This window comes from Neopsephotus bourkii, unplaced genomic scaffold (assembly GCF_033783945.1).
Source record: "Neopsephotus bourkii isolate Nb327-2 ecotype Australia unplaced genomic scaffold, CSIRO-AGI_Nbou_v1 NB_1814, whole genome shotgun sequence".
Lineage (NCBI taxonomy): Eukaryota > Metazoa > Chordata > Aves > Psittaciformes > Psittacidae > Neopsephotus > Neopsephotus bourkii.
Genome location: NW_026902287.1, coordinates 373,094 through 398,860, shown reverse-complemented (window position 1 = coordinate 398,860; position 25,767 = coordinate 373,094). Strand labels below are relative to the sequence as shown.

General features: G+C 43.6%; 2 protein-coding genes across 2 annotated transcripts in view; one reads left to right on the top strand and one right to left on the bottom strand.

Annotated features, from left to right (window-relative positions):
- Positions 1–14,106, bottom strand: part of BDP1 (B double prime 1, subunit of RNA polymerase III transcription initiation factor IIIB) — a 51,770-nt gene extending 37,664 nt beyond the window's left edge. Inside the window, exons 1-9 of the mRNA XM_061342715.1 lie at positions 13,871–14,106; positions 5,551–6,100; positions 4,869–4,972; positions 3,705–3,764; positions 3,148–3,291; positions 2,155–2,288; positions 1,489–1,583; positions 879–933; positions 361–504 (exon numbers count right to left, since the gene is read on the bottom strand). Coding sequence (XP_061198699.1) covers positions 361–504; positions 879–933; positions 1,489–1,583; positions 2,155–2,288; positions 3,148–3,291; positions 3,705–3,764; positions 4,869–4,972; positions 5,551–6,100; positions 13,871–14,091 — 1,507 coding nt within the window. The 5' untranslated portion in view covers positions 14,092–14,106. The remainder of the gene's footprint in view (positions 1–360; positions 505–878; positions 934–1,488; positions 1,584–2,154; positions 2,289–3,147; positions 3,292–3,704; positions 3,765–4,868; positions 4,973–5,550; positions 6,101–13,870) is intronic.
- Positions 14,107–16,515: 2,409 nt separating this feature from the next.
- SERF1B (small EDRK-rich factor 1B) lies at positions 16,516–25,692 on the top strand. The gene is made up of 3 exons (XM_061342706.1): positions 16,516–16,658; positions 24,567–24,675; positions 25,194–25,692. The coding sequence occupies exons 1-3, from the start codon at positions 16,652–16,654 to the stop codon at positions 25,264–25,266; spliced, it is 189 nt and encodes a 62-aa protein (XP_061198690.1). The 5' UTR covers positions 16,516–16,651; the 3' UTR covers positions 25,267–25,692.
- Positions 25,693–25,767: the final 75 nt, after the last annotated feature.

The following is a 25,767-nucleotide window of genomic DNA, read 5'->3' as shown; positions in this document are numbered from 1 at the left end:
GTTTTAGCCCAAGATTCTAAAAGTGAATTTGTTAGCAACTCATGAAGACACTTATCAACTGTTAAATCAGAATATCCTGTTTGGAATATCAGTGCTTCAGACTGTGGAAGACAACTGACTTCAGGGTGGTCTCAAATTCCTGTCCAGAGAAAACTCATCTCATGAAACAGGCTGCTACCAGCCATCATCATCTCACACATCAGTAAACCACATCTGAAAAAGTTACATTATGTAGCCAGGATCCTCTTGTCCTCTCTGCAACAGGAAACGAAAAGATTCCCTACGTGATTTTTCCCCTGCTGGCAACACACTACTGACCACTGCTCTGTGAATGCTATCTTAATCATTCTTTTGATGTACCTTTTGGCTTCTTCTGAGACCTTGGAGGTTTCTTCTCCCTTGCCTTCTGGCTTTTAACAGTCTTTTGCTTCCTCTTCTCCTCATCTGCTAAGACCTTCTCGAGCAACTGGGCAAAGAATTCAAAGTCAAAAGGCCGCTTTTCTTCTATAAGATTAAAGCAAACAAACAACATATTTCAAAGTTGATAATTTTTCCAAGTTTCTGCTTTGCAAGTGTACATGTTATGATGCTAAAAAGCAAAGGTTCTATAAACAAAACTCTTTCTTAAAATAATTTCTGTATCACTTGAGCAGGGACCAGAGTTCATTATGGATTATGACAGCTTAGTTTTGAAAACAAACAGTAATAAGGTTACAGTACTTAGTAGTTTTGAAAATTGAAGAAGTGATGATACAATACACAAATTGTGCTATAATGTCAAATAATGTATTAACATGCTGCTCTAGGACTTAGGTATGAAAAAAAACAACTACAATTTAATGACTCATTGTAGGGTGAGGTACTTTTACTCTACTTACTGAAAGCTTTGTCTATCCTCCATCCATTAGCTTTTTCCTCACGTTTGAACTTGTTCTAAAAGCAAAGGTATAACTGTTCTTTTTAGTAACATTATATTGTACAAAATTGCAGATCAAGATAAGCTTTCAACGCAAAGAATTTCCTACCAACTAGAATTGTTAAATTTACAAGCACACTCACAGAACACAAGCTTGTAATTAATTTTATATTTAAAACCTGTCACCAATAGGTAACACCAGTCATTATTTTTTTTATTATTTTCAACATTTTTGTTCTTACTTCACATCTAAGCAGGGTTTGAAATCTCAAAGATTTTCCCAGCTGGATACCATGAAAGAGGCCACACAGGCAACCCTCACCAAAAGAAAATAGAGACAAACTGTGTCTAGGTACATTAAATACACTGACTATTGACTGGAATTCAGCTCAGCATATTAATGTTTCAGATACTTAATACCTCTTGGGAACAGGTATTACCAAAAGCATTGCTATAGATCCAATTAACATCAAAATCGTCAATACTAATAGAGGAAGCATAGGAATAACAAATGAGAAAAAGAAAAGTGAAAGCAAACATTTACTTGCTTTACTGAGTGCTTTAATTTTTACCTTAATTTCTGCTCTGTCTCTATGAGGGAACAGCCGTCCAATCAAGGAGAAGTCTGTTCCTACCATACTGATTGCTAAAAAGAACATGTCTGTTTCTGGAGTGGGGGGGAAAAAAAAGAAAGAAGATTCACACACTTAACTGTTTAGTTAACCATCCTTCTGGCTACCCCAAATAAAATCACCAAACTTAATGCAACCAGATCAGAAACTTTAAGGATACCTACTGTTACTGCAAGTTCAGCTCAGCTGGAATATGCGTATTATTTCACCTAAGTACTTCTAATAACATATCTAATAACATTGCTGACTGGCCTTTTAACAAAAAGAACTGTCTAATCTGTTACAAAACTGCAGAACATGAAAAGAGAATCCAAAATCCGAAATTACACTTCTGATAAGGCAGAACAGATTTCCAGTGTCTAAACATCCATGACAGAAGGAAATCAGAGACAGCCTTCATGTCACAAGGCGCTGGGCTTTATAAAAATACCAGTTTTCACAGTAAGCATCAGAGCTCTGCTTATTCTAAGCATTTGTAGGGTTGAGACTAAGTCATGCAAACAGATCCATTTACTCCACTAGAAATAAAAATTGTTGAGTATAAAGCATAGGTGGAAATATAAGATTTTTTTGCAGACTCAAAACTTGAAACCAAAATATGCTTACCTTTATTTGACCATGGTTTTGTGTAACAACTTCTCCTGAAGCTAGAATATGTAGTTGTAGAACCACGTTCAAAGATGGGGTCATTTTCTTCTACAACACATGGACCTTTTGTTCTTAGAACTTCTACAGTTAAACTGGAAAAGCAAATATACACAGAGATTTATCTGAAAACAATGCTAACAAGACACATAGTAGGTATTTACAGGTCAGCCACAAGTCAGTGTTTGTACTGTGTAATCAGGTTTAATAATTACATTAACATGCATTTTAATGAGACAACACAGCAAAAAAATCATTATCCTAGCCCAGCCTGTACACATGAATATGATTTTTGTAAGCTACAGTATAGACAGGCATAATTAACTTAAATAAAAGAAAAATGCTATCTTTTTAACATTCAAGAAAATTATTTTGCAAAACCACAAGAGCCTCTCCATATCCTTTTTGAATACTTTCAAATTCTTTTATCAGGACTGCTCTATCCTTGGCCTACATCTCATGCTAATAATACATTTGGGGAACTCAATAATTTGATAATCATTACTTTAAAAAAGCCATATTCTAAGCTAAATTACGAAAACGGATTAATAAATATCTATCGATATATAAAGCAGCAACATGCAAGATGCAAAGCTGGAGCAAGTCATACTGACAGCCAAGTAACAGTAAGCAGACATACATACTGTGAGAAAAAAAAGAAAGTTAACTAAAAAGAAGGCATTCAGAAGTTTGACGAATATTCAGTATTTGTTCACTATAACAAAACATGACATCTTCCGCTCCATCTCCTTCTCCAAAACACAGTTCTCATAGAGAAAGTCTGCACAACTACAGCTCATATTCTGCCACCTTTGTACTGCTTCCTAAGCTAGGACAGATGAGCTCTCGGAAATACACTTGCATTTGTCCCCATCCAAAGTAACTGTTCTCTATCCACAAACTAAGCAGCAATGTACTGTATATTGTGCATGAATCAGGCACAGAATTTGTTACCTTTCTTCATCCAGAATAATTGAACCATCTTCTGCTACTTTCACACGAGGAACTAGAAGTGAACCATCCTGACTCTCCTCCCCATTCTCTACTTCATCATCCTCCTCCTCATCTTCATGATCAGCAGTACTTTTCTCTTCCGGTCTAAAATTTTAATAGATGAAGCAAAAATACTAGTTTTGTTAGTATTTTGAATTGCTGCTCTGTGTGCCAGACATTTAATACTTTAATGAACCACCCAGCAATTCAAACAATCAACAAGTTAGTGAGTACATAAACTCTAGAATCTGCTTTTATTCTACTGTAAAATGGGCAAATCCAAAGCCACAACATTGAAAGCAAAATGCTCTTTAATCACCCTCCCCTCCCAAATTGCAATTTCTTGTAAGTATGGGCTGTGAAATTGAAACAGTAAAAAAAAAACCCCAACCAAAACCCCAGAAAAACAAAAACAAACAAAAAACCCACACAACCCCCCCCCCCTTACTATCACCACAGAAACATGGGTGTTTTTTAACATCAGAAAATTTTTTTATATATTTCCACCACCAACTTACTCTTTCATTTGACTTAGTGCAGAGCTTTTTTCTGTTCTATTTTCTTCTGCCACTGAAGACCTAGAATTTCATAAAAAGGTAGAGATGTCTGTACAGATAGATTTCCACTTCATTCCACAAAATCTGCTTTATTGGGTAATAGACAAAGAAACACAAAGGGTTTTTTTTTTCAATTCTTTGTTTCACATCTAGACTTAGGTCTAACTGAAAACCACCACTACTCAATGAACTTTGGGGGGGGGGGGGTGTATAAGCAAGGACAAAAAAAAATATTTCAAGCTGTAATCCACTGTAAAGGTACAGAGAATGTGATAACAATCTGATTCATTTCCTGCTTAAGGATTCTTCAGTGTAAAACAAACAAAAAAAAACCCAAAAAACATAAAACAAGGGAAGTGATAAATATAATACAGAAGCACGCAAACATTAACAAACAGGTGGTAACAGACAATACCAGAAAACTGATCTGCTACTGAGAGAAAGAACAGGACTTAGATAGCTGTACTTCTGTTTATGTGACTTTCTTTGGTAGACAGCAAAAATGCCCTGCTCTGCCTGTGGCAGTCTGTGCAAGCCAGCTATATTAGTATTCCCTGTGTATACGCACTTCTGGGATTCTCACTCAGCCTTGCTACTAGCAAAACCTGCAAAGGGAACAGTAGCAGCTATACACATCCAGCTGGAACGTAAAGACCTCAGGGGTCTTACGTGCATTTTGCACTTCACCACCTGGGATGGAGAAATGCTTAGTCCACTATATTGGACAGGCAGTCGTAACATCCCTAAGAGCTATAACTAAAAGTTTAACAGCAGCTAATAAAATAAAACCAAAAAAACAACCAACCAACCAAAGCCAACCAACCAAGAAACAGCAAAACACAAAAATAACCCCAAACAAAAGCTCACAAAAATATTTCTGTTATTCTGCATTTGCACAGAGATAAATCAACACTGGAGACAGGTTCACGTTTTCATATTTAAGTAAGTATGCTAACCCCGATTCTTATTTCTGTATTAAGACTGAGTATGTGTGCAAATGTCTAAAAGCTTTTGTTACAATACTGCATCTAATACTCCAGATTTAAGAATTCTCTATTTCACATTAAATTGGTAGAAAAAAGAAAAATCATTAAACCTAAGGAAACAGAAAATGGTCATACTTACTTCATAGGATTGTTTTCTGGCAGATAGTATATCAAGTCTCTCATGGTCATTTTAGAACGATCTGGTGGAGAACGTCCCTCAATTATTGGAGGCTTCTGTTTCAACTGTTTCCACATAACAAGACAAAAATACCCTTAAATTCACACTGAAAGTACTTTTCTATTTCACAAATGAATATTTTTATTTCTTTACAGAGCACCCCATTCAAGGAGGTTTGTTGTTCCTCCCCTCCCTCCAATGTTATCCTAAAAGTCAGAGAGAACACCTCTGACTTAAGTAACTTACCCTCTCAAGCGCAATTTAATACTTGGCACAAGTGAAAAGTTACTAAAAATTACAGACTTTGGTCAAAAATTAAGTTGAAAAGATATGAGGAACCCCAAATACCCAGCTTTTACATCATATTTTCCAACTGTATTCCTAACTGTGAAACTTAGAACCGCAGTTCTCATGCAAAAAAAGCTTATGGGGCTAATCAAAAGATACATATAATTCCTGTATTATGAGGGAATACAGTTCTACTACTGCTTATAAACAGACTACATACACTTGTAAGAACACAGACTATTAGCAGTATGCAACTAATGAGCATCAGAAAACACCTCTGCAAACAGATAACATATGTTAGGTGCATAACACATTTGCCCTTCACAGATGAGCACTACTGAACACGGAGGCTTACCATCCGCTCTTTCTTCAGCTCTTCTTTAAGCATTTCTCTTAACTTCTGAGCTTTGAGGACCCTTTCACGGTCAGAACATACTCGTTTCTCTTTTAAACGAGCAGGTTTCACAGGTAACTTCTCCTCCTGTGTTCCTGATCTTTCCTGTGTTGATCTCTCCTTGAGTGAGGAGGGTACATTCTTCTCCAAGGTATCATCATTTTCTTGAGCAGTCACACCTACAGTTTGCTCTTCGTTTGCTGATTTATTTCGTGGGGAATTCTGTGGCGCTTGTGGCACAGGTATTTTCTTTTCGGGCAACACAGGGGACTCTGAAGGGCTTTCAAAATTACTCTCCTCTGATGGAGAGGAATCCTTCTGAAGTGAAGCACTGTCTTCAGGAGCCTGTGATGCTTGCCCCAGTGGTTTTGATGCTAAACGCTGAGCAGATGAAGGTCCAGCTCTAGGTTTCAGATTGGGCACAGTGGAAATACGTCTTCTTCTCTGCACAGGCATCTCTGCATGTTTACTAGCTTCTCCAGCACCATTTGATCTATCAGCCTTGTCATCGCTGAAAAATTTAAAGGAGTATTCTGAAACACTTTACAGTGACAGATTCATAACTTCTACTCTCAGCGTATGTTTACGCACCAATCAGTATGAATGTAGCACTAGAGAGAAAAAACAGTTATATAGAAGCTGCAACACTAGAACCAGCCTTCAGCTGGTACTTCCTCATAAACTTGCTGGCTACAAGAACCGGTATATTATTTTCTAACATTAACTATTAATGTTACTGTTACAAGCCAGTTGTCTAGTAATGCTAAACTCACATGTTCCTAACCCCCCCAGCCTGCTTTTTCAAATGCTGTCTACTCTCGGCTGAGAATGCCAAACATCATAGTACATACTAAGAATAATCCAATAAAGATATACACAAATAATTTGATGGTTTTTATAACTCTCTATCTGAACATTCCTCTTATACATTTGTAAAGACATGACACATAAACTGTGAATGCAAAAAAAAAACAAACCAAAACCTTCACCAATCACAGAATCAAAGAATAGTTAGGGTTGGAAAGGACCTTAAGATCATCAAGTTCCAACCCCCCTGCCATGGGCAGGGACACGTCACCCCAGACCATGTCAACCAAGGCTCTGTCCAACCTAGCCTTGAACACTGCCAGGGACGGAGCATTCACAACTTCCTTGGGCAACCCATTCCAGTGCCTCACCACTCTCACAGTAAATAACTTCCTCCTTATATCCAATCTAAATTTCCTCTGTTTAAGTTTTAACCCGTTACCCCCTGTCCTATCACTACAGTTCCTAATGAAGAGTCCGTCCCCAGCATCCTTGCAGGCCCCCTTCAGATACTTGAAGGCTGCTACTAGGTCTCCACGCAGCCTTCTCTCCTCCAGGCTGAACAGCCCCAACTTTCTCAGCCTATCTTCATATGGGAGGTGCTCCAGCCCCTGATCTCCTCATGGGCCTCCTCTGGACTTGTTCCAACAGATCCATGCCCTTTTTATGTTGGGGACACCAGAACTACACACAATACTCCAAGTGAGGTCTCACGAGAGCAGAGTAAAGGGGCAGGATCACCTCCTTCGACCTGCTGGTCACAATCCCGTTGATGCGGCCCAGGATCCGGTTTGCTTTCTGGGCTGTGAGTGCACACTGAAGCTGGCTCATGTTCAGTTTCTTATCAACCAACACCCCCAAGTCCTTCTTAGCAGGGCTGCTCTGAATCTCTTCTCTGCCCAACCTGTAGCTGTGCCTGGGACTGCTCCAACCCAGGTGTAGGACCTTGCACTTGGCAGGGTTAGACTTCATGAGGTTGGCATCAGCCCACCTCACAAGCGTGTCAAGGTCCCTCTGGATGGCATTCCTTCCCTCCAGCGTATCAACCGAACCACACAGCTTGGTGTCATCGGCAAACTTGCTGAGGGTGCACTCAGTCCCACTGCCCATGTCACCAGCAAAAATGTTGAACAAGAGCAGTCCCAACAGTGATCCCTGAGGGACACCACTTGTTACTAGTCTCCAGCTGGACATTGAGCCATTGACCACAACTCTTTGTGTGCGGCCATCCAGCCAGTTCTTTATCCACCGAGTGGTCCACCTACCAAACTGATGTCTCTCCAATTTAGAGACAAGGATGTCATGTGGGACAGTGTCAAATGCTTTGCACAAGTCCAGGTAGATGACATCAACTGCTCTACCGCTGTCCATCAGTTCTGTAGCCCCATCATAAAGGCCACCAAATTGGCCAGGCAGGATTTCCCCTTAGTGAAGCCATGCTGGCTGTCACCAAGCACCTTGTTGTTTTTCATGTGCCTCAGCATGCCTTCCAGGAGAATCTGCTCCAAGATTTTGCCAGGCACAGAGGTGAGACTGACTGGTGTGTAATTCCCCAGGTCATCCATTTTCCCCTTCTTGAAAATGGGGGTTATATTTCCCTTTTTCCAGTCATAAAAAGCTTCACCTGACAGCCATGATTTTTCAAGTACGATGGACAGTGGCTAAGCAGCTTCATTTGCCAGCTCCTTCAGGACCCACAGATGGATTTCATCAGGTCCCATACACCTGTGCATGTTCAGGTTCTTAAGATGGTCTTGAACCAGATCATCTTCCACAGTGGGCCCAAGGTCTTCATTCTCACAGTCCCTGCATCTGCCTTCCAAGACTTGGGTGGTGTGGTCAGAGCATTTGCTGATGAAGACTGAGGCAAAGAAGTCATTGAGAACCTCAGCCTTCTCCAAATCCAGGGTAGCCAGTTATTCTGATAGCTTCCGGAGGGGGCCTACATTGTTCCTAGTCTGTCTTTTATTTGCAATGTACCTATAGAATCCCTTCCTGTTTTCCTTAACATCCCTAGTCTGTCCTCCATCACTGTCCTTCCTTTAACCTTGACCCACAAACTCCCTGTTAACTGATCACCTGTCCCCAGACAGAGTTCCATACTCTCCAGCCTATTCCTAACATAAGCAGCAACTCCCCCTCTGCGTCTGCAGGGCCTGTCTTTTCTAAAGAGCCTGTAACCTTTCATTCCAACACTCCAGTCATAGGAGCCATCCCACCATGGTTCTGTGACATCCTGTCATGGTTTAAACCAAGCCAGACAGCTTGTCCACCTACTCCCCCCCCCGCTTCTTGCCCTCCCCCTACTCTCGGAGGGATGGAGAGGAGAATCAGAAAGAATGCAACTCCCATGGGTTGAGATAAGAACAGTTTAGTAACTAAGGTATAACACAAATCACTACTGCTGCCACCAATAATAGTAATGATAAAGGAAATAACAAGGGAAGAGAATACACCTCATCACCAGCCGACCGATAACTCGACCCCCCAGCCCGACCAAGCACCGACCGATACCTCCTCCAACCCTGCAGTCCACCTAGCCCCTCCGGGTAACTCTGCCAGTTACATCCTGGGCATGACGTGCTGTGGTATGGAATACGTCTTTTGTCAGTTTGGGTCAGGTGCCCTGTCTCTGCTTCCTCCCAGCTTCCCTCCTCCCTGGCAGAGCATGAGGCCCACAGAGTCCTTGGCCAAACCAAAACATCACTGTTATCAGCTCTGTTCCCAACCCGAAGGTCAAAACACAGCACTGCACCAGCTACTGAGAAAGAGAAAAAATGACTGCTACTGCTGAACCCAGGACACATCTATGATATCATACCCCCATAGACATGCACACAACTCTAATTCCTCTTGTTTGTTCCCTATGCTATGGGTGTTTGTTTAGAGGCATCTGAGCAGAGCTCCAAATGAAGCCGGCTCATTGGCTGCAGTGGCTGAAATATCTCTGCATTGCTCCAAACATTTATTACAGGTGCTGGCAACTGACTGGGTGTGTTGGGATGGAACGATGCCCCCCTCCCTGAATACATCTAGTTTAAAGCTTTCTTTACCAGCCTGGCAAGCCTCCTACCAAAACCACTCCAGACAAGCTCCACCAGCCTCCAGTAGACCTGGCCTCTCAAAGTGAGACCCGTGTTCTATATACCCAAACCCCTGACTATGGCACCACTGTTCTAACCGTTTATTAACCTGGCCAATCCTCCTACCCTTTTTAAGGTCCTCCTCTTTATCCTGGAGAATTGATGAAAACACAATCTGAGCTCCAGAGCCCCTAACCACCTCTCCCAGGGCTCTGTAGGCCTTCTTTATGGTCTCCAGGCTACTGCTATCTATATCCCTAGCACCCACATCGATCACTAGAAGTGAGTAATAGTGGGACTTACTATTACCAGGCAGGCTCTCTGTAACATCCCTGATCCAAGCCCATGATAGGCAACACACCTCCCTTGAGACTGAGTTAGGCCAACAGATGGGTGCCTTTGTGCCTTTCAAAGTAGAGTCCCCTATCACTACGACCCACCGCTTTTTCCTAGCAGCGCCATCAGAGATCATCTTTACGGGTGCATCAGTCAGCTGTTCATGTTGTGAGTGTGTCTCCTCATTAGCCCCCTGGGGAACTGCAAAGCGGTTCTGGGTGAGGACATCAGATTTAGGAGGAAGCCCCTTGCTTTTAATTGTCCTCTTCCTCCTTTTTTTGTTGGTTTCTTTTGTTGCTGTTTCCCAGCTTCCTGGGTTAGTGGCCTTCTTTCCTTCATGAGCTACAGTGGACGCTTGAGGCCCCTGCACAGTTTGATTCTGGAGCAAGCAGAGCTGCTTCCCTCAGCTTCCCTGGCATCTTGCAGCCGATTACCAGTGTCCCGCAGCTCAGCCACCCGCTGCAGGAGGACCTCCACCAGGGCGCACCGAGTGCAGCCCTGTCCATTGTGCGCCCTCCCCAGACCAGCGCAGGCACTCCCTACACTCCGAGCCCTGCACTGCAGCCTCCCCTCTCATCAGCTCTGTCTGGGTGCCTACGCTGGCCACTGCCGAGGCAGCCAGAGCTGAGCTGAGCTCCCAGACCGGGCTCTGGGCATAAGGCGAGAGCTCACCAGATCCCTCGGCTGCACTCCTGGCCGAGCCGTTCCTACGCTGCTGGTTATGCTTAACTACATCAGAAGTAGCATTTTAAAGACAAAAAAAGATCAGCTTTCCTGGAAAGCTTTCTTAAATATTTTTCCATCCCTTATGCAGAAATCATTTTCAAAGTGCAAGCACAACTGCCAACCACTACAATTTGCCTAAATCTGCAGACTCCTGCAGTGTTTGGCTCTCCGGCTGTTGCTTACAGTAAGGCAGCACAGAATCATAATTGAGTCATAAAGAGTTCTTTTTAATTTTACATCGGAACTATGCCTTGTACCTAAGGACAACCACACCCATGGTTCACTTAGCTATCATCAAGGAGAGTCACAAGAATACCCTGGAAGTCATAGAAGAGTATAAGCCCACAGAGAAACTTCCCCAGATGCTCTCCAGCTACCATCTACTATTCAGACAAATGCTGCAGATGATGGTTTTTGCATTTAACAGCCTCTCTTAAATGGCTGAATCAATTTGTCCTACACTGTGAGTTCATATATATTTTTAGTGCACAGAACATCCCTCAGCAAGTTCAGCAGCCTCACTACCTGGTGCCTATCTTGAACAAGATTCTCTCAGGTTCCATTCAATACAGTCTGGGTTTTCTATGGCAAGAGACAGTGGAAAGCAATTCTTTGTTCATCTTTCCGCACCGCCTGTGTTTTTTTCAGTTTTAAATCAGAGTGCCACACCAGATTCTGTACAGTTAAATACAATTTAGCAGATGTACAAAGATACAGCAAATAACTGCATTTAAAAAGAAAAGAAAAATCTTACGCTCAGAGAATTTTCACTTGCCTGATAATCAACAAAGCACATTAGCCATTTAGAAAACAAAACAAAGTAACTTATACTGCAAACACAGGTTTGAGCAGCTATGAAGGAACACCTTAGGCTGGAATGATAAATATGCAAGATACTCTCACATTTGACTTTCCTTTTCTTGCAGACTACACACAAACACATTGTGCTGTATGTCATCAGTTACTGCCCTCGTGACCCTCAAATCCACTCTTTCTTAATCTTCAGACACAGCCAGGTGGTCAATCTTTAAAACGCACTACCCCAGAGACAGCTCCCTCAAAAAACTATTACTGCCTACTCTGTGATAAATCCCTAGGCCTGATTTCTCCTCTTTGGTTGCTATATGCCTTCAAAAGCATCCAAAAACTAAGAACCAGATCTACGGTACAGTTTAGGGTGACCAGAGGCAAGAAGGCAACAGCTCTCACCTGTGCATTTTCTACTTGCTCCCTAAAAGTTCCCCTGAGACTCTCACAGCAGTTTTACGCTGGATTATTATTTTCTCTGCCCAGCTGAGCTGTGAAACCCACCACAGCATTCCAACGCGTCTCTTCTAAGTGCGTTGTTTTTCCAAACCTGCACGTTGCTATAGAACTCCTTCCCAGCCACATCCCATGTATTTCTCTGCACTGGCATGCTGAAAAGGTTTGTACTCTATGTTCAGTATGAACAACTTCATCCAAACTGTTTTAAGTTTTTTATAACTGCTCCGCTTTTTCTGTAAAACAAGTGGATGTACACCTAGATATTTTCCACATTTATTGAGTAAAATATTTTCCAAGCCTGTTACTTATATGGCAATGGTCTACTTTTTAAGCCATGTGAACAGATCCCTTAGAATATTCTCCCCCTCAGAACAGCACTGATGTCTAGTTTTGGAACTTACAAATAATTTACACTGAAACATACAAATCTTTAATAAATCTGCTGAATCAGCAACAGTACCACACAATTGAAAAATAACAATTATAACTTCATTTAAGAAAAAAGTATCAAATAACAAAAGGTCCAGTAACCTCATCTCTGCAACACATAAATTTTATAAATAAAAACTGAAAGAAAAATATCCTTATACATCCTTATAGCACAACACAAGCTTAAGCATAAAAGATGTAAAATGTATTTAAGTATAAAAGATGTAAAATGCAAGTTGAATTAAAGGCAGCACGTGTCTACTAAAGATATGCCATGCTAGTTAGTCTGATACCAGAATTTTTACTCACAGAAGACTGTAAGATGACCTTGTATTATACCATTCAGGATGACTTTCAACCAAAATAATAGAGGTATTCGTGCAGAATGCAAAACCAGATAGATAAAAGCGAGAAGGTTATCCTGGAAAGCAGTTACCAAACTGGGAAAATGTCCTGAAGAACTGGTCTGTACTGCTTTCGACAGGATAGTTTATTTTTTTCACAGTACCATTTCAGCTGTTGCTGAGCAGTGCTTACACAGAGCCAAGGCCTTTTCTCACATTGCCCTACCGGCAATAAGGCTGGGGATGCACAAGGAGTTGGGAGGGGACACAACCACAACTGACCCAAGGGATATCCAATACCATATGGTGTCATGCTCAGCATAAAAGCTGCGGAAGAAAACAGGGGAGATGTCTGCAGTGACAGCTTTGTCTTCCCAAGTAACTACTACATGCATGAAGCCCTGTTTTCCTGGAGATGGCAAGAGGTGAATTAATTCCTGACTTTGCTTTGCTTATACAAGAGGCCTTTGCCTTACCTATTAACATCTCAAACAAGTTTTTGGCTCATTTGCCTTTCAATTCTCTGTCCATCCCAGCAAGCAAGCAGCAGTGTGTGGGCCTTTAGGGGGGTAGCCCACAACAGGGCAGTCCTGAAGGACTGACTGATCCTAGGATCAACTTTATCATGCATTTCAACTGCAGTAAAAAGCACTTTAAAAAAAAAAACCCAAAAAGGAAATGGCAGAGACTTCTCCCTTGCTAATGCATGAAGAAGTGAAGGCAAAACAGGCAGCGCCGTAAGGATGCAAAATTAAAGTCATTCAGTTGGTTTGTTTTTTTTTTGTTTGCTGTACACAACAAACTGGAGCTCCCAGCTACTGCACTGCCATTAAAAATGAGTATTGGAACACACCAGTCCCCTCCTTTGCAGTCTTAACTCATATACTGTTTCAAGAACCTGCAGTGGAACTGCAGTAAAGAAACGCAAATTTTGCTTAGGTTGCAAATGCGTCAGACACCCAGAAGCTGTTGTCCGATTGCAGCCACCGGGCACCAAACAGGGCGCAGAGCTGCACCTTTATTTCAGGAGTTTTCAAGGGGAGACAACATCAAACCAAGGCAGGTCCTACCCGGCGACGATGAGTCGCGACAACGAGCATTACCGGAGAGACAGCCACGGCTACATCCCAAGGGCACCGGGGCAGGGTGCACCCCCTCCCCAGACCCGTCCCACTCCCGGAGATCCGCAGACGGGCTGTGGCGGCGACCTAGACCAGACCCGTCGAGGAACCGCACGGAGCGGCACGGCAACCCCACACCCGAGCTACCGCGGGCCTCGGTAGCACTCACCTCTCGACCCGCGACGCGGCTGGCGGTGGCTCGGCGACGGCTTCCGCCGCAGCCTCTGATCCGGCAGTCACCGGGGAGCCCGAGGCATGAGGCTCCGTGTCCGCCGCGCTGCCGGCAGTGCTGCTGGCGGCGCTGACGGCGGCACTGCTGGCGGAGCTGGCGGCGCTCCTGACCCCGGGCCGCACGTTGGGCCGCACATTGAGCCGGGCCCGCCGGAACATGGCGGTGGCTGTGGCGGCGTCAGCGCCGCGGGGCTCGGTAACGCCGCCAGGTCCGCCGCCTCACGGCATGTCACCCTCCTCGAGCCCGGCGACCCCGTAGCGTCATCACCAGGCGGCGGCAGGAAGCAGAGGGGCGGGGCCGAGTAGGGAGGCGGTGGGGAGAAGGGAGCGCTGGTGCTGTACGAAGCCGAGTTTCCTGTTAGAAATGTTCGGCCAGCAGCTTTCCAGGCGTCAGTTGTGCCGGCTGTGGCCCCTTTGAAACAAGCAAGACGGGTTCTTGCGGCTGGGAGGGGTTCTTCAGTGGGAGGACTTGGGCGGTGCTGATCAAAGCGCCCTCGGGCCAGGAAGAGGAGGGTTTACTGTCGGTCTGTAGGGCCCGGAGAAGAAGGGGCTGCCAGAGAAAGCAGCGGAGGGGCGGCTTGAGGGTTCTTTCTTTAGTTTCGCTTTGTGTGCTTTTGTTGTCCTTTTAAACTTTCTGTGGTGATTTTAACTGACAACGATCTGCTGCAGCGATTCCTTCATCCACCTTGATACCAAATAAAGTACGTTACTGTGTGTAGAGAGATAGTAAGACTTTAAGGACTCTTAGCCCTACTGAGGCTGCACCTTCAATCCTGTGTTCAGTTCTGGGCCCCTCATTACAAGAGAGACACTGAGGTGCTGAAGTGGGTCCAGAGGAAGGCAGCAAAGCTAGTGAAGGGTCTGGAGCACAAGTCTGATGGGAACTGGGGGGGGGGCGGGGGTAGTCTGGAGAAGAGAAGGGTCAGGGGGGACATTATTGCTCTCTACAACTGCCAGGAAGGAGGTTGTAGTGAGGTGGGGTCGGTCTCTTCTCCCAAATAACAAGCAATAAGACAAGAAGTAACGGCCTCAAGCTGCACCAGGAGAGGTTTAGATTGGATATTAGGGAAGATTTCTTCACAGAGAGGGTGCTCAGGCATTGGAAGAGGCTGCCCAGGGCAGTGGTGAAGTCATGGTCAATGGAAGCATTCAAAGAGGCCTTCAGTGATACGGTTTGGTGGTGGTCTTGGCAGTCCTGAGCGATTTATGGAACAGAACTTTATAACTCGCAAAGAGTTATAAAGCAGGTATGTTTATTGCACCACCAGGTGTGAGGGGGATCACTCCTCCTAATTTGCACACCAAATGCTCAACAAGCTGGTTATTTATTACACACAAACATAAATATTCATCAGATTTCACAAGCATAGGAGGAGATTATTATAATTATTTCCAAGAACTCATTAGTAATATTCCCCTCCCCCCTGTGTCTGCTCACTGCCATCTGGTGGTCTTGGGCTGGGGTCTTCTGGATGAAGTAAGAGGTTTTCCTCACCATGCACTTTTCACCCTTGGCACAGTTTCCCCAGCTGGCAACCTCAAGTCTTATAGAGACTAGCTGAAACAGGTTCTTGTCAGACATTCATCTTCTTGAGGGAAAAGGGTCCCTGATTTTAAACAGTGTGTTTTGCTACCTATTCTGATAGTTTAACTGGCAAGAAAAAGAACAGACCTGTTCCCTATTCTAAGTTAAGATAATGCATAGTTTGAAGAAAACTCTTAACTCTTTCCTTAGTCTGTTACTATTCCTCGCATCACTGAGGTGATGATTGGTGATCTGAAAGGGCTTTGCAATCCTGGTTGATTCTATGATTCTATAAGGAAGGCATGCAACAAGAGAACCCCGTATCTTCTTTCAAAGCAGTGCGGGCTTTCCTCCAGCTGATAAGGCCTGGGAAACAGGTAAACAACTGTGAAAGTAAACAGCTAGAGGAGCCTCTCAGGGTCATAAATTATCCAAAACAAGAATATACAGTTAATTGGCAGGACTGAACACGCATTCCAATGTCCTTAACTAACGGATTTCCATAAAAGCGTAAAGCGAGTGGGGGTATTTTAGATCGAAAGCCCTGCGTTATCAGGCCGGGGTATTCCCGGATGTGAGGTATATAGGAATAATTCGTGGCAGAAACTTAGGAGTCCTTGTCATCATTGCACTTTGGGAGGAATCGAAAATTATGTGTAGAATGTATACGAATGATCAGATTAAGATAGAAGTTCCTGTCAATACAATGATGAAAGAAAAGAAAGAACAAAGGAATAATCCTTCCTAATCAAAGTCTTTTTTACTTTAAGGGGTACTTTGTTTAACTACTTGAATGTCTCAAATGCTTTGCTAATTACAGAGGGTGTTTTGTTTAACTGCTTGAATGCCTTAAGGGGTTAGGTAATCAAGGGATACATTCTGTTACAGGATGAGGTGAAACTTGTGTATTGAATAAGTAACTATATAAGAAATGGAATTGAGGGGACTAAGACGGGGGGAATAACTGGGGTCCTCACCCTTCACTGCCTACCTCCAGCCACGCTTCCCCCCCCACGCTCAGCCCGCTGATTGGCCAAACCGTCGGGCGGTGTACTGCCTTCCGCGCGCCACGATGACGTCGGGGATCAGCGACGTCTTATAGGGAGCGGCGGGGAAGCAGAAGGTTCTGGCAGCCGGAGCGGTGGTTGTGACCCTTTCGGTGGTAGCGGCGCTGCGCGGCCCGAGTGTCTCGCGATGACCCGTGAGTGCCGCGGGCTTCAAGGCGGCTGCCCTGGACCCCGCCGGGGAGTGGGGCGGAGCGGGCGGTGGGCCTTTGCAGAGAAGCGCGGCCTGGGCACCGCGCCGGGGAAAGCCGTGCGTTTGGTCCGGGGTCGGGAGGTTGACCGCAGTGTGATGTCGGCACTTGTGGCTGTAGCCTTACCCCGGCGAGTGCATGGCCGCTGGGGCTGAGAGTGCCTACATCCTGCTGCTGGCCCAGGCTTAGAGCAAGGTGTTGGCGGGTGGGGAGGAGGAATAGCGATATGCTAGAACAACAGCAACATGGAGTTTCAGTCCTGGGTACTGACCAGTCTGCAAAAAAAAAGAGCATTTGTGTCACTGCTGAGTATTTAATACCGTGTTGCTTAAATGGTGGTAGTTAAGGTTGTTACTGAAAACGCAGCAGTACTTGCTAATCATCACCTTATTCAAAAGTAACGTTGGTATGTCTACTTTAAAATGACGGAGAACTGTGAGCCAGACATAGAATGTTCTGGTTCCCCTAGCTGGCGGGGTGGCAGGTTTGGCTTGTCTGTTACTGTACTGGACAATACAGAATCTGCCTGTGGTTAGCTGAGGAGGTGCTTTTACTTTCACACTTCAAAATGCCACTGTACTGCTGGAAGAGCAAATAAAGACCTGAGTCAAAAACAGTTTGTGTACAGATCAAACCGTGAATGTGAGAAAAATGCAGGTTTACATCTTCTGCTGATATTTTTCCCTGCCTGTTATGAATGATACAAAAATGCACATGGCTGAAGGCTAAAAAGAAGCACAGCATCCCACACCCAAGCATAGCAGTATGATTGATAGTGGAATAGACTCCACAACTTCGTTGAAGTTGTAAAGTAGGTATGCTTTATTCAGCTGAAGACGCACGGGGGATTGGTCCTCCAAAAGGCGTGCGTACCTCAGTGCTGTTTTCCTTTTACATTTATCCTGTAAAGTCATACATATGTATTAGGTTGCACAATACGCCTATACATATTCATGTGCTATCCCTGCTTCGTATTATAATGAGCTAAAGGGCTCTCCACGCATGCGCAGTGCCTCCTGGTGGTCGTGGGCAGGGGTCTTCAGATGAAGTAAGTAGTCTTCCTCTTGTGGGTAGGGGTCTTCAAGATGAAGTAAACGAGTCTTCCTCAGGCTTGAACTTTTCACCTCTGGTCCTCATGCATGCTCTTTAGGAGCTGGATGGGTCTGGTCTATGTCCAACTGGTTTAATGAGCTATTCTCTTCATTAGGAAGTTCTGTCTTGGTACTGCCTGATAGGGCATCTGCTGAGCTTGTCAAACAAGCTGTAACTTAGGCAGTATCCCCTTGTACAACCCCCCTCTGTTCTCCTCATTAGGAGGTTCTGTCCTGGTACTGCCTGATAAGGCATCTGCTAAACTTGTCAAGACAGCTATAACTTAAGCAGTACCCCCTTGTACAACCACCCTCTGTACATTTTGTCTAACCCCCTTGTACAACCCCCCTGTACACAATAGGCCACATCAGTTTCAATGATAACATCTAACTTTTGGAGGACCTACTTTAATATAGCATCTTCAATACTAGAGGTGTAGAAGTTGTGGTGTGCTACCCTACAGTCTAGCCTTAGCTTTAGTATGTATTTCTGGAGTTTAGCTCTTTGTTGTCAGTTAGACCAGGATTAGACCCTGTGTTTTCAAATGGACATTTAGTAAAGTAAATTAAGTGCTTATTAACAGCTAATTAGTGTGATTCTCAGTTCATAAATTCATGGAACTTGTACACTGCCAAATTTCAGAGTACCTGAAAATGAATAAATTTATGAAGATGGGGGTGACTAGATGAATTAGAGAGGGTTTATGTCACTAGTCTTCCATTAATTTTTCCTTTATCAAACAGTTCTATTTAATTTTGCTTTCTGTTTCGGGGACACAGTGGCAGGCACTCTTCTGCTTTAAGTTCTAACATCTGATTAGTCATTTGCTGCTCAGGCATGATGACCTCTGTAGCCAGTTCTTGCTATTCTCTTTTACCTCCTTACAGTAGAGATGATCACTGCTTGTTCCAGTGCTATTCAGAGGTCTTATGCTTATCCTTGTCTTCAAGAACAGCTGAATCTTGGAGTTGGAGGAGCATGAACAGGTTGAGCTAAGGCATATGTCTTGCAGAGGGCAGACATGGATGCGGATGCTCAAGCATAGGTACAAGCAGAAAGGGTGTACTGGCCTTTACGTGGCAGATCATGCTTGAATTTCACGTTACAGGAAGTTGAATCGTGTTCTTCCAGGACTGGACCAAACTTTGTGGAAGATTCAGGTTGGTGTTCCAGAATGTAGAAAATGACACCATCTTCCTTGGAGCTAGGGGTACTCATTCAGCATCCCAGGTGGAGTACTGGGTCCAAACAGTTCTTGGCAATGTTTACTTGGAAGCAGGGGTGATAAAAGTAAACTTTTCAAATAGGTGTTTGGTTTTGGATGCCTTGTGTGTGTACTGTATTGATCTACTTTTCCACCTCCTATGTTTTGCAAGTGGCAGCCAACCTTTTCAGTAATGCTGTTCAGTTTGGTTCTGAAGTTTACAGCCTTACCATGTTGTCCTGGGTTCAGCTGTAAGAGTTACTTTTCTCTTTCTGAGTGCAGTGCTGTGCTTCAGCTTCAGTCTGAGAACAGTACTGGTAAGACACTAGCGTTTTAGTTGTTGCTGAGCAGCACTTAGTGTGATCAAGGGCTTTTCAGCCTCGTGCTCTGCCAGTGAGGAGGGGCACAAGAAGCCAGGAGGGAGCAGAGCCAAAGGGGTATTCCATAACAAAGCATGTCATGCCCAGTATGTGAACTGGGGGGAGTTACCTGGAAGGATTACTTACACTGCTTGGGTCAGGCTGAGTATCAGTCAATGGGCGGTGAGCAATTGTATTGAGCAGCACTGCTGGTTAGTGGGTTTTTTTTGTCCCTCCCCTTTTAAGATTTATATTCTCTTCCCTTATTAGTAATAGTAGTTTGTATTATACCTTGGTTACTGGAGTGTTCTTACCTTTACCCATGCAGTTTACATTCTTTCAATTCTCTTCTCCATCCCACCTGGAGGGAGAAGAAGGAATGAGGAGATGGGTGAGTGGCTGTGTGTTGCTGAGTTGCTAGCTAGGCTTAAACCATGATGTGTATGGGGTAACTGCAGACACTAGGCACAGTGCTTGCTTGGAAAGGAAGGAGGTATATGAGGATAACTGCTATGTGAATTCTGGCTATAGCCGTGTGGTTTGACTGCCTGCCCCCATTTCTTCATATTATAAGAAGATACTTAATTTCTTTAAGCACCAGCGAAGGGCTGTTTCATTGCTGCTAACTTGTTTATAGACATTCCTGCCTCCCGAAGAACCATTTATAGCCTGGAATGTGTCATCTGTTCATGAGTCACTAAGTTCTAATCAACTGAATTGCTGACAGAGATAGCGAGGTGATTTACTTTATGAACAGATAGTGGTCTTTCTACCTGGAATGCGGGGACAGGATCTCACTCAATGGTAGTGAGAAAGAGAACTCCTGTTCCATCCTAGCTTTTTCAAAAGATAGTACTTGGCGTCCTGTCACAGGTGAGGATTATCTTCCAAGGCAGGAGCAGCCTTTGGTCAGCAGCAGTCATAATATGCTGTTTTCATTTGGGCTTCTGGTACCTCTTGCCATACAGTACATGTACAGAATGCACAAAACACCTGCTTTTGCGGAATTGCTCTTGCCTACATGTTGGCATAATAGGTACCTTTATTGGCTCACAAATAGGATGAATGCAAAGTGGTGAATTTTATCAACAGGTTGCTGTTTAAAATTGACCTTGTCCTAAACTGTTTCTGTATACTTGAAATTACAGGCACATAAAGATTGCAGAGATCTCTCTTTGAGATTCAGAGATGGCATACGTAGTCTTAAGACTGGAGAGAAAAAGAGGAACAACCCAAATTATGGGGAGGTGGAGCTTTCATTTTTGAGCATATGAAAATGTGATCATGTTTGTACAACAGCAAAAGTTACTGTTGTCATTTTGCCCAGGTTATTGATGGGATGGTCTGTTTTCAGTCTTTTATGAGAAACTGCATTGCGTTACTGGAAAAAATGCTGAAATGGATCTTGGTGATCTCTTGCACATAACCTATAGATATGTAAACATAAACTAACAAGCTTTTATCTTCCAGTTGTGCACTGGAAGGGGGGGACTGCTGGAAGATACTGCCAACTACAGAAGATGCTGCCATACTAGCTCTGCAGATAGAGCCACACCTTACCACTTTTATAATAGACTTCTTCACAGGCAAACTGTGGTGTATGAGGCACAGACTCCAGCTGTGGTGCAACTGAAGACATTTATTGAGCGAGCTACAGGCGTTTATAGTACTGTGCCTAGTGGATAGTAGCAGTTAGCTTCTTCCCTACCTTTCTATCACGAAACAATGTTCCTTCTCCACACACACACCATGCGCTTTTCCAACCAGTACCTTACTGATCGTGCCTTTCAGCCAATCATATTACTGTCCACATGTCTTTGCTTAAGCAACTATTTTTAAGCAGACATATAAACATGTTTCTCTGCTACCACTTTTTGCTACATTGTTACTTTCTGCTCTCCTTGAACACATTCTTTGTCCCCTTGGCCCACCTTTCCCCCTTTTATGTTTGCTAAGCTTTGCAAAGTGAGCACAGTATGTGTTTGTGCAAGCATCACTTGATTTATGCTTTGGTCTATAAGTCGTTGAATACAAGGAAACAAACATGGCAAACAGATCATAACCATCAACAATGCTATAAGCCCTATTACAACAAAGCCAACTATGTGTTTAAGCCAAGGACCAAAAGTTCCCAACCAAGAAAACAGTCCAAAAGGCTCCCATCCTTGGTTTTATTGCAATTCCCCAGACAGTTCCATCAAATCCTGAATGCTTTTGTGAACTGACTTGAAGTGATCACTCAGATTCATGCAGCACATTCCATTGAAGTCTTCACACCCATGTGTATGTACTAAAGGCAGAAAATCAGTCTCTGCCCAATTTTGTTTTGCACAATCAAGGTGGTAAGCACTTTGGCTTCAGTTCTTTGCAAGTCGGTAACAAGCCTCCAGATGACATGGAGGAAAAGCAAAGCAATATGATGATGCCCAGGCTCCAAAAACAAGGTTTCACCAGTGTGTTGGCCAGATATACTGGGAGTCTTGGGAACCTGGAGATAGATACTGTTACATCCAAAGACACAGTCCTTGGCTTTCTTTATCCCCTTCTCTGCTTCAGGAATCTTAAATCACACAAGAGCAGCTTCTTGGTATTAGCCTTTGATAATAGAAGATTCAAATATGATATTATATTATTATTACTTATAGTAGTTACTTGTGCTAACTTTTGCCCTTTTTGTTGGGTTTGGTTTGTCGGTTGTTGGTTTTTTTGGGGGGGGGTGGTCTGTGAGGATCATAAGACCTGCTTTAGATGACTCTGGCTGAGCAGGGGATTTGGACTAGATCATATCTCATGCCGACCACAGGCTATTTGGCCTGCCCTTCCTTCCTGGATGTCCCTCTTATAACAGAGGAGGCCATCTCTCACATCAAAGTCTGGCATGGCATGTGTCCCCACCACTCAATGCCTGCTGGGTTGCAGCCAACAGTGGTGTTTAAAGGTTCTTGGTGGCAAACACGAAGGCCAACCCAGTCTTGCCCTTGACTTATGGTAGGAGGCATTTGGCCATCGTTGTCAATGCAGACTTTCACCTGCCTGACCCAGTAACAGGTCATTACTATGGCAAAGCACCTACAGATTTACATTAGCAGTATAACTATTACAGGGTGCAGCAGCATGTTGAAGATGCTGGTGACAGTGAGGGACCAGCCAAAGAAAGAATTTCCCCCGGTATGATTATCCCACCCTCTTAATTGGTTCTATTACCTGCTTTATAACACCACCATCATATTAGAATCTTTCTAGCTTCTGCCTTAGCATTTTCTATGAGCTGCTGTAAATTTGCATGCTCTAACGTCTCTTTTACAAGGGACAGATCCATACAATACGAGGTGTAGTTTCTTATTAGCAAGTGGCTAGTAAATACAGGTGGTTTATTATAGCTACATTGCCAGCACACATTTTCAAGTTGTTACTTTTCAGTTGCCCCAAGTGATGTTTTTCAAGTCATTCCTTTTTCTCTTCCTTTGTTGCGTTCCGCTCGGGGTCTTCAAGGTCAGCTCCTGCAGCTGAGGCATCGGATACTTCAACTTGTCTATCCAGCTCATGGTATGGCTTGACAAACTTTGCAGGCAGGTGCCATGGACCTGTAGGTAGGAGAACACAAGCATACCCCCTCCCCCAGGTTATCGGTTCCACTGGCCCTTCCCATTTCTGTGAGCCCAAAGGGTCACAACACCGCATTTGCTTTTAAGCCATGAGGATTTACACCCATGGCAAATGAGGACTGAGCTGTTGACTGACAGTCAGGGCAAGACCTGACAATTTGCTTTGCTTGAGAAGAAGACAGGTTTAAATGTTTCTTTAAAGCAGAGGCATTCTGATGAAAAAGGAAATGTGAAGCAGCTGCTAAAGTGAACAGCACAGTATTAACAGTGAAGGAGTTTCCTCTGACTGGGAGGTGTCACGTGCTGGTCAAAGGCTGGAGTGCAGTTTTGCTTGTATTCGCAGATTCAAGCGCCAAGGAGCTTTATTTGCTCACCAACAAATGCTTAACAACAAATTTCAAAGAGAGAGAGAGAGAAAGAAAGAAGGAAGAGAGGGAAAGTAAGAGGAAAGAATAAAAGAGCTTCCAGCAATAGCTACCACCCCAGAGCTGCAGTGTTCCGACAGTCCACTCTGTTTCCAAGTCCAGGGGGGAAAGCGTTTCTTCCAATGCAATTTGTTGCCGTTCCTTTGTAGAGCTGAAACCTCATCCTCCACCTGGTGGTGGCACACATGCCTTCCTTGGGGTCTTCTCCCCCATTGTTCCAAGGCGTTAGCTGGGTAACAGCAGGGGGTAAACATCCTGCATAAACGTCTGCTGTGGTGGTGGTGTCAGCCATGTTGGTTCTCACCAACACCATCTTCAACGCAGTTTATCTCCTGGTGGATGAACATTACTATCTTAGGAAGTGTTATCCATGGTGGGATGAATGATAAGAGGTAGAGAAAAGAGGAAGGGAAAGAGATAGCGCACGACACAATAGCTAGTAACATCTAATAACTAACAATGTCTAATTAACTTTGGCTTAACAATTATATCTAAGTAACTTTATTGTTGTTGCTTTATTGTTGTTGCTTTCAGCAACATCCAAGGGTTCAGAAGGAGAAGAAAATTTACAGGGGCAGTTACAAAGTGAGCAATCCCAAGGCCAAGTGACCTGTATCAAAATAGCAATTAAAGTAATAGCTAATAGACCGAAGGCTATGCAATAGATTGGTACAAGTTCTTTCAGGTATTCCATGATATTCCATGATTTCAGTGGAATAAAGTTGAGCGATTGCGGACTTTGCGGTTCACGCGGCCTGCTGTCCTGGTCTGCCAGAGTTGGAGTCAGGATACACAGCAGTTGTGGTGCAACTAAAGACGTTTATTGAGTGAGCTTACAGGCTTATATAGTACTGTGCCTAGCAGTTAGTAGCAGTTAGCTCCTTCCCTACTTTTTCATCACAAAACAGTGTTCTTTCTCCACGGGTGTGCACTTTTCCAGCTAATGACCTTACTGATCACGCGCCTTTCGGCCAGTCATATTACTATCCACATGTTTTTGCTTAAGCAGTTATTTTTAAGCAGATATATAAATATGTTTCTCTGCTGCCACTTCTTGCTACATTGTTACTTTCCGTTCTTCTTGAACACACATTCTTTGTCCCCTTGGCCCACAGCAAACTGTGTAAGTAAAGTGGTAGTACCTATATAACCTGTCTATTATCCTACAGGTGGGAACCAGCGTGAACTTGCCCGCCAAAAGAACCTGAAGAAGACTCAGGAGATCCATAAAGGGAAGAGGAAGGAGGATAGCTTGTCTGCTTCTCAGAGAAAACAGAGGTGAGATGTAGTAAAGTTGAGGGGATGTATCAGAAAGAATCCAGTCTTCGCTGAAAAAGCATTTAAGTACTTTATTTTGATTCGCAGTCCATTCACATGTCACAGCATGAACTGTGAATTTGGGTTTTACTGCATCTGTTGTTAAATACTTTTTTTTAACTGTAAAGCTTTTCTTTCTTTTGAGCAGCTTGTTGCCTGGAATGAACAGGGAATGGTTGTGTAATACTTTCTTGAAGATGGTAGATCTGTTGTGTCCTTTACTTCTAAAGCCAAAAGATTTAAAACCAAAATAATTATGTAAGGTATACTAATAACTTACTACCTCATAGGGTACTGTACTGAAAGAAGGAAAAAAAAAACCCAAGCCAGGGGCGTGTAAGCGGTGTGCTCATGGCTGAGAAGTTTCTCCCATTCTTAAAATGAGTGTTGCTAAAGGTGTTACTAAAAGCAAGATGGAGAAGGCCCTGCTTAGAAACAGAGTGCACCAGGATCTGAAATCCAACTTTCTTTCTTCACAGAGACTCTGAAATCATGCAGCAAAAACAAAAAGCGGCTAATGAAAGGAAATCTCTGCAGGCAGGAGCAAAATGAGCTGCCTGGAGGGAGTGCACCAATGAAGAGAAGGGCCTGGAAGATCATTCACAGAAGTGTCCAGCCATTAAATGATTAAAATCTCATCTTGCAGAGTGGCTCAGCTAGCATTAGTTTACAGTATTTTCTGGTTAGTATAGGCTTAGTTGTCTGGAGTGCTCCTTGAAAAGTCACTACACTCTCTGCATGCATATAAATAGAAATACCAAGCAATAGTACTTCAGCTTTTGCTGTGTTTGTTTCACTTGTGGTTCCAGTGACAATAAACTTCTGTATTTACAGTTAGACCAGATTTTCTTGTCTTAATTCTTCAAGTACAGCTTCATTCAGAATGGAAAACACTTGTTAAATGTGCTTAACCCTACAGAGGTCTGACTGTAAATCTCATCCTAAATTATTTTTGCAATAAAATGTTGCATGAAATACTGTCTGATTTGAAGTGGTCATGCTTGATAATCAGTTGATTTCTAAGAAGCTACCAAGAACACAAAGAATTGATGG

Bases quoted from the DNA above. Each gene is read 5' to 3' on its own strand.
- SERF1B (XM_061342706.1), top strand. The intron at 24,676-25,193 runs GTGAGATGTAGT...CTTTCTTCACAG, and splicing joins GCTTCTCAGAGAAAACAGAG to AGACTCTGAAATCATGCAGC.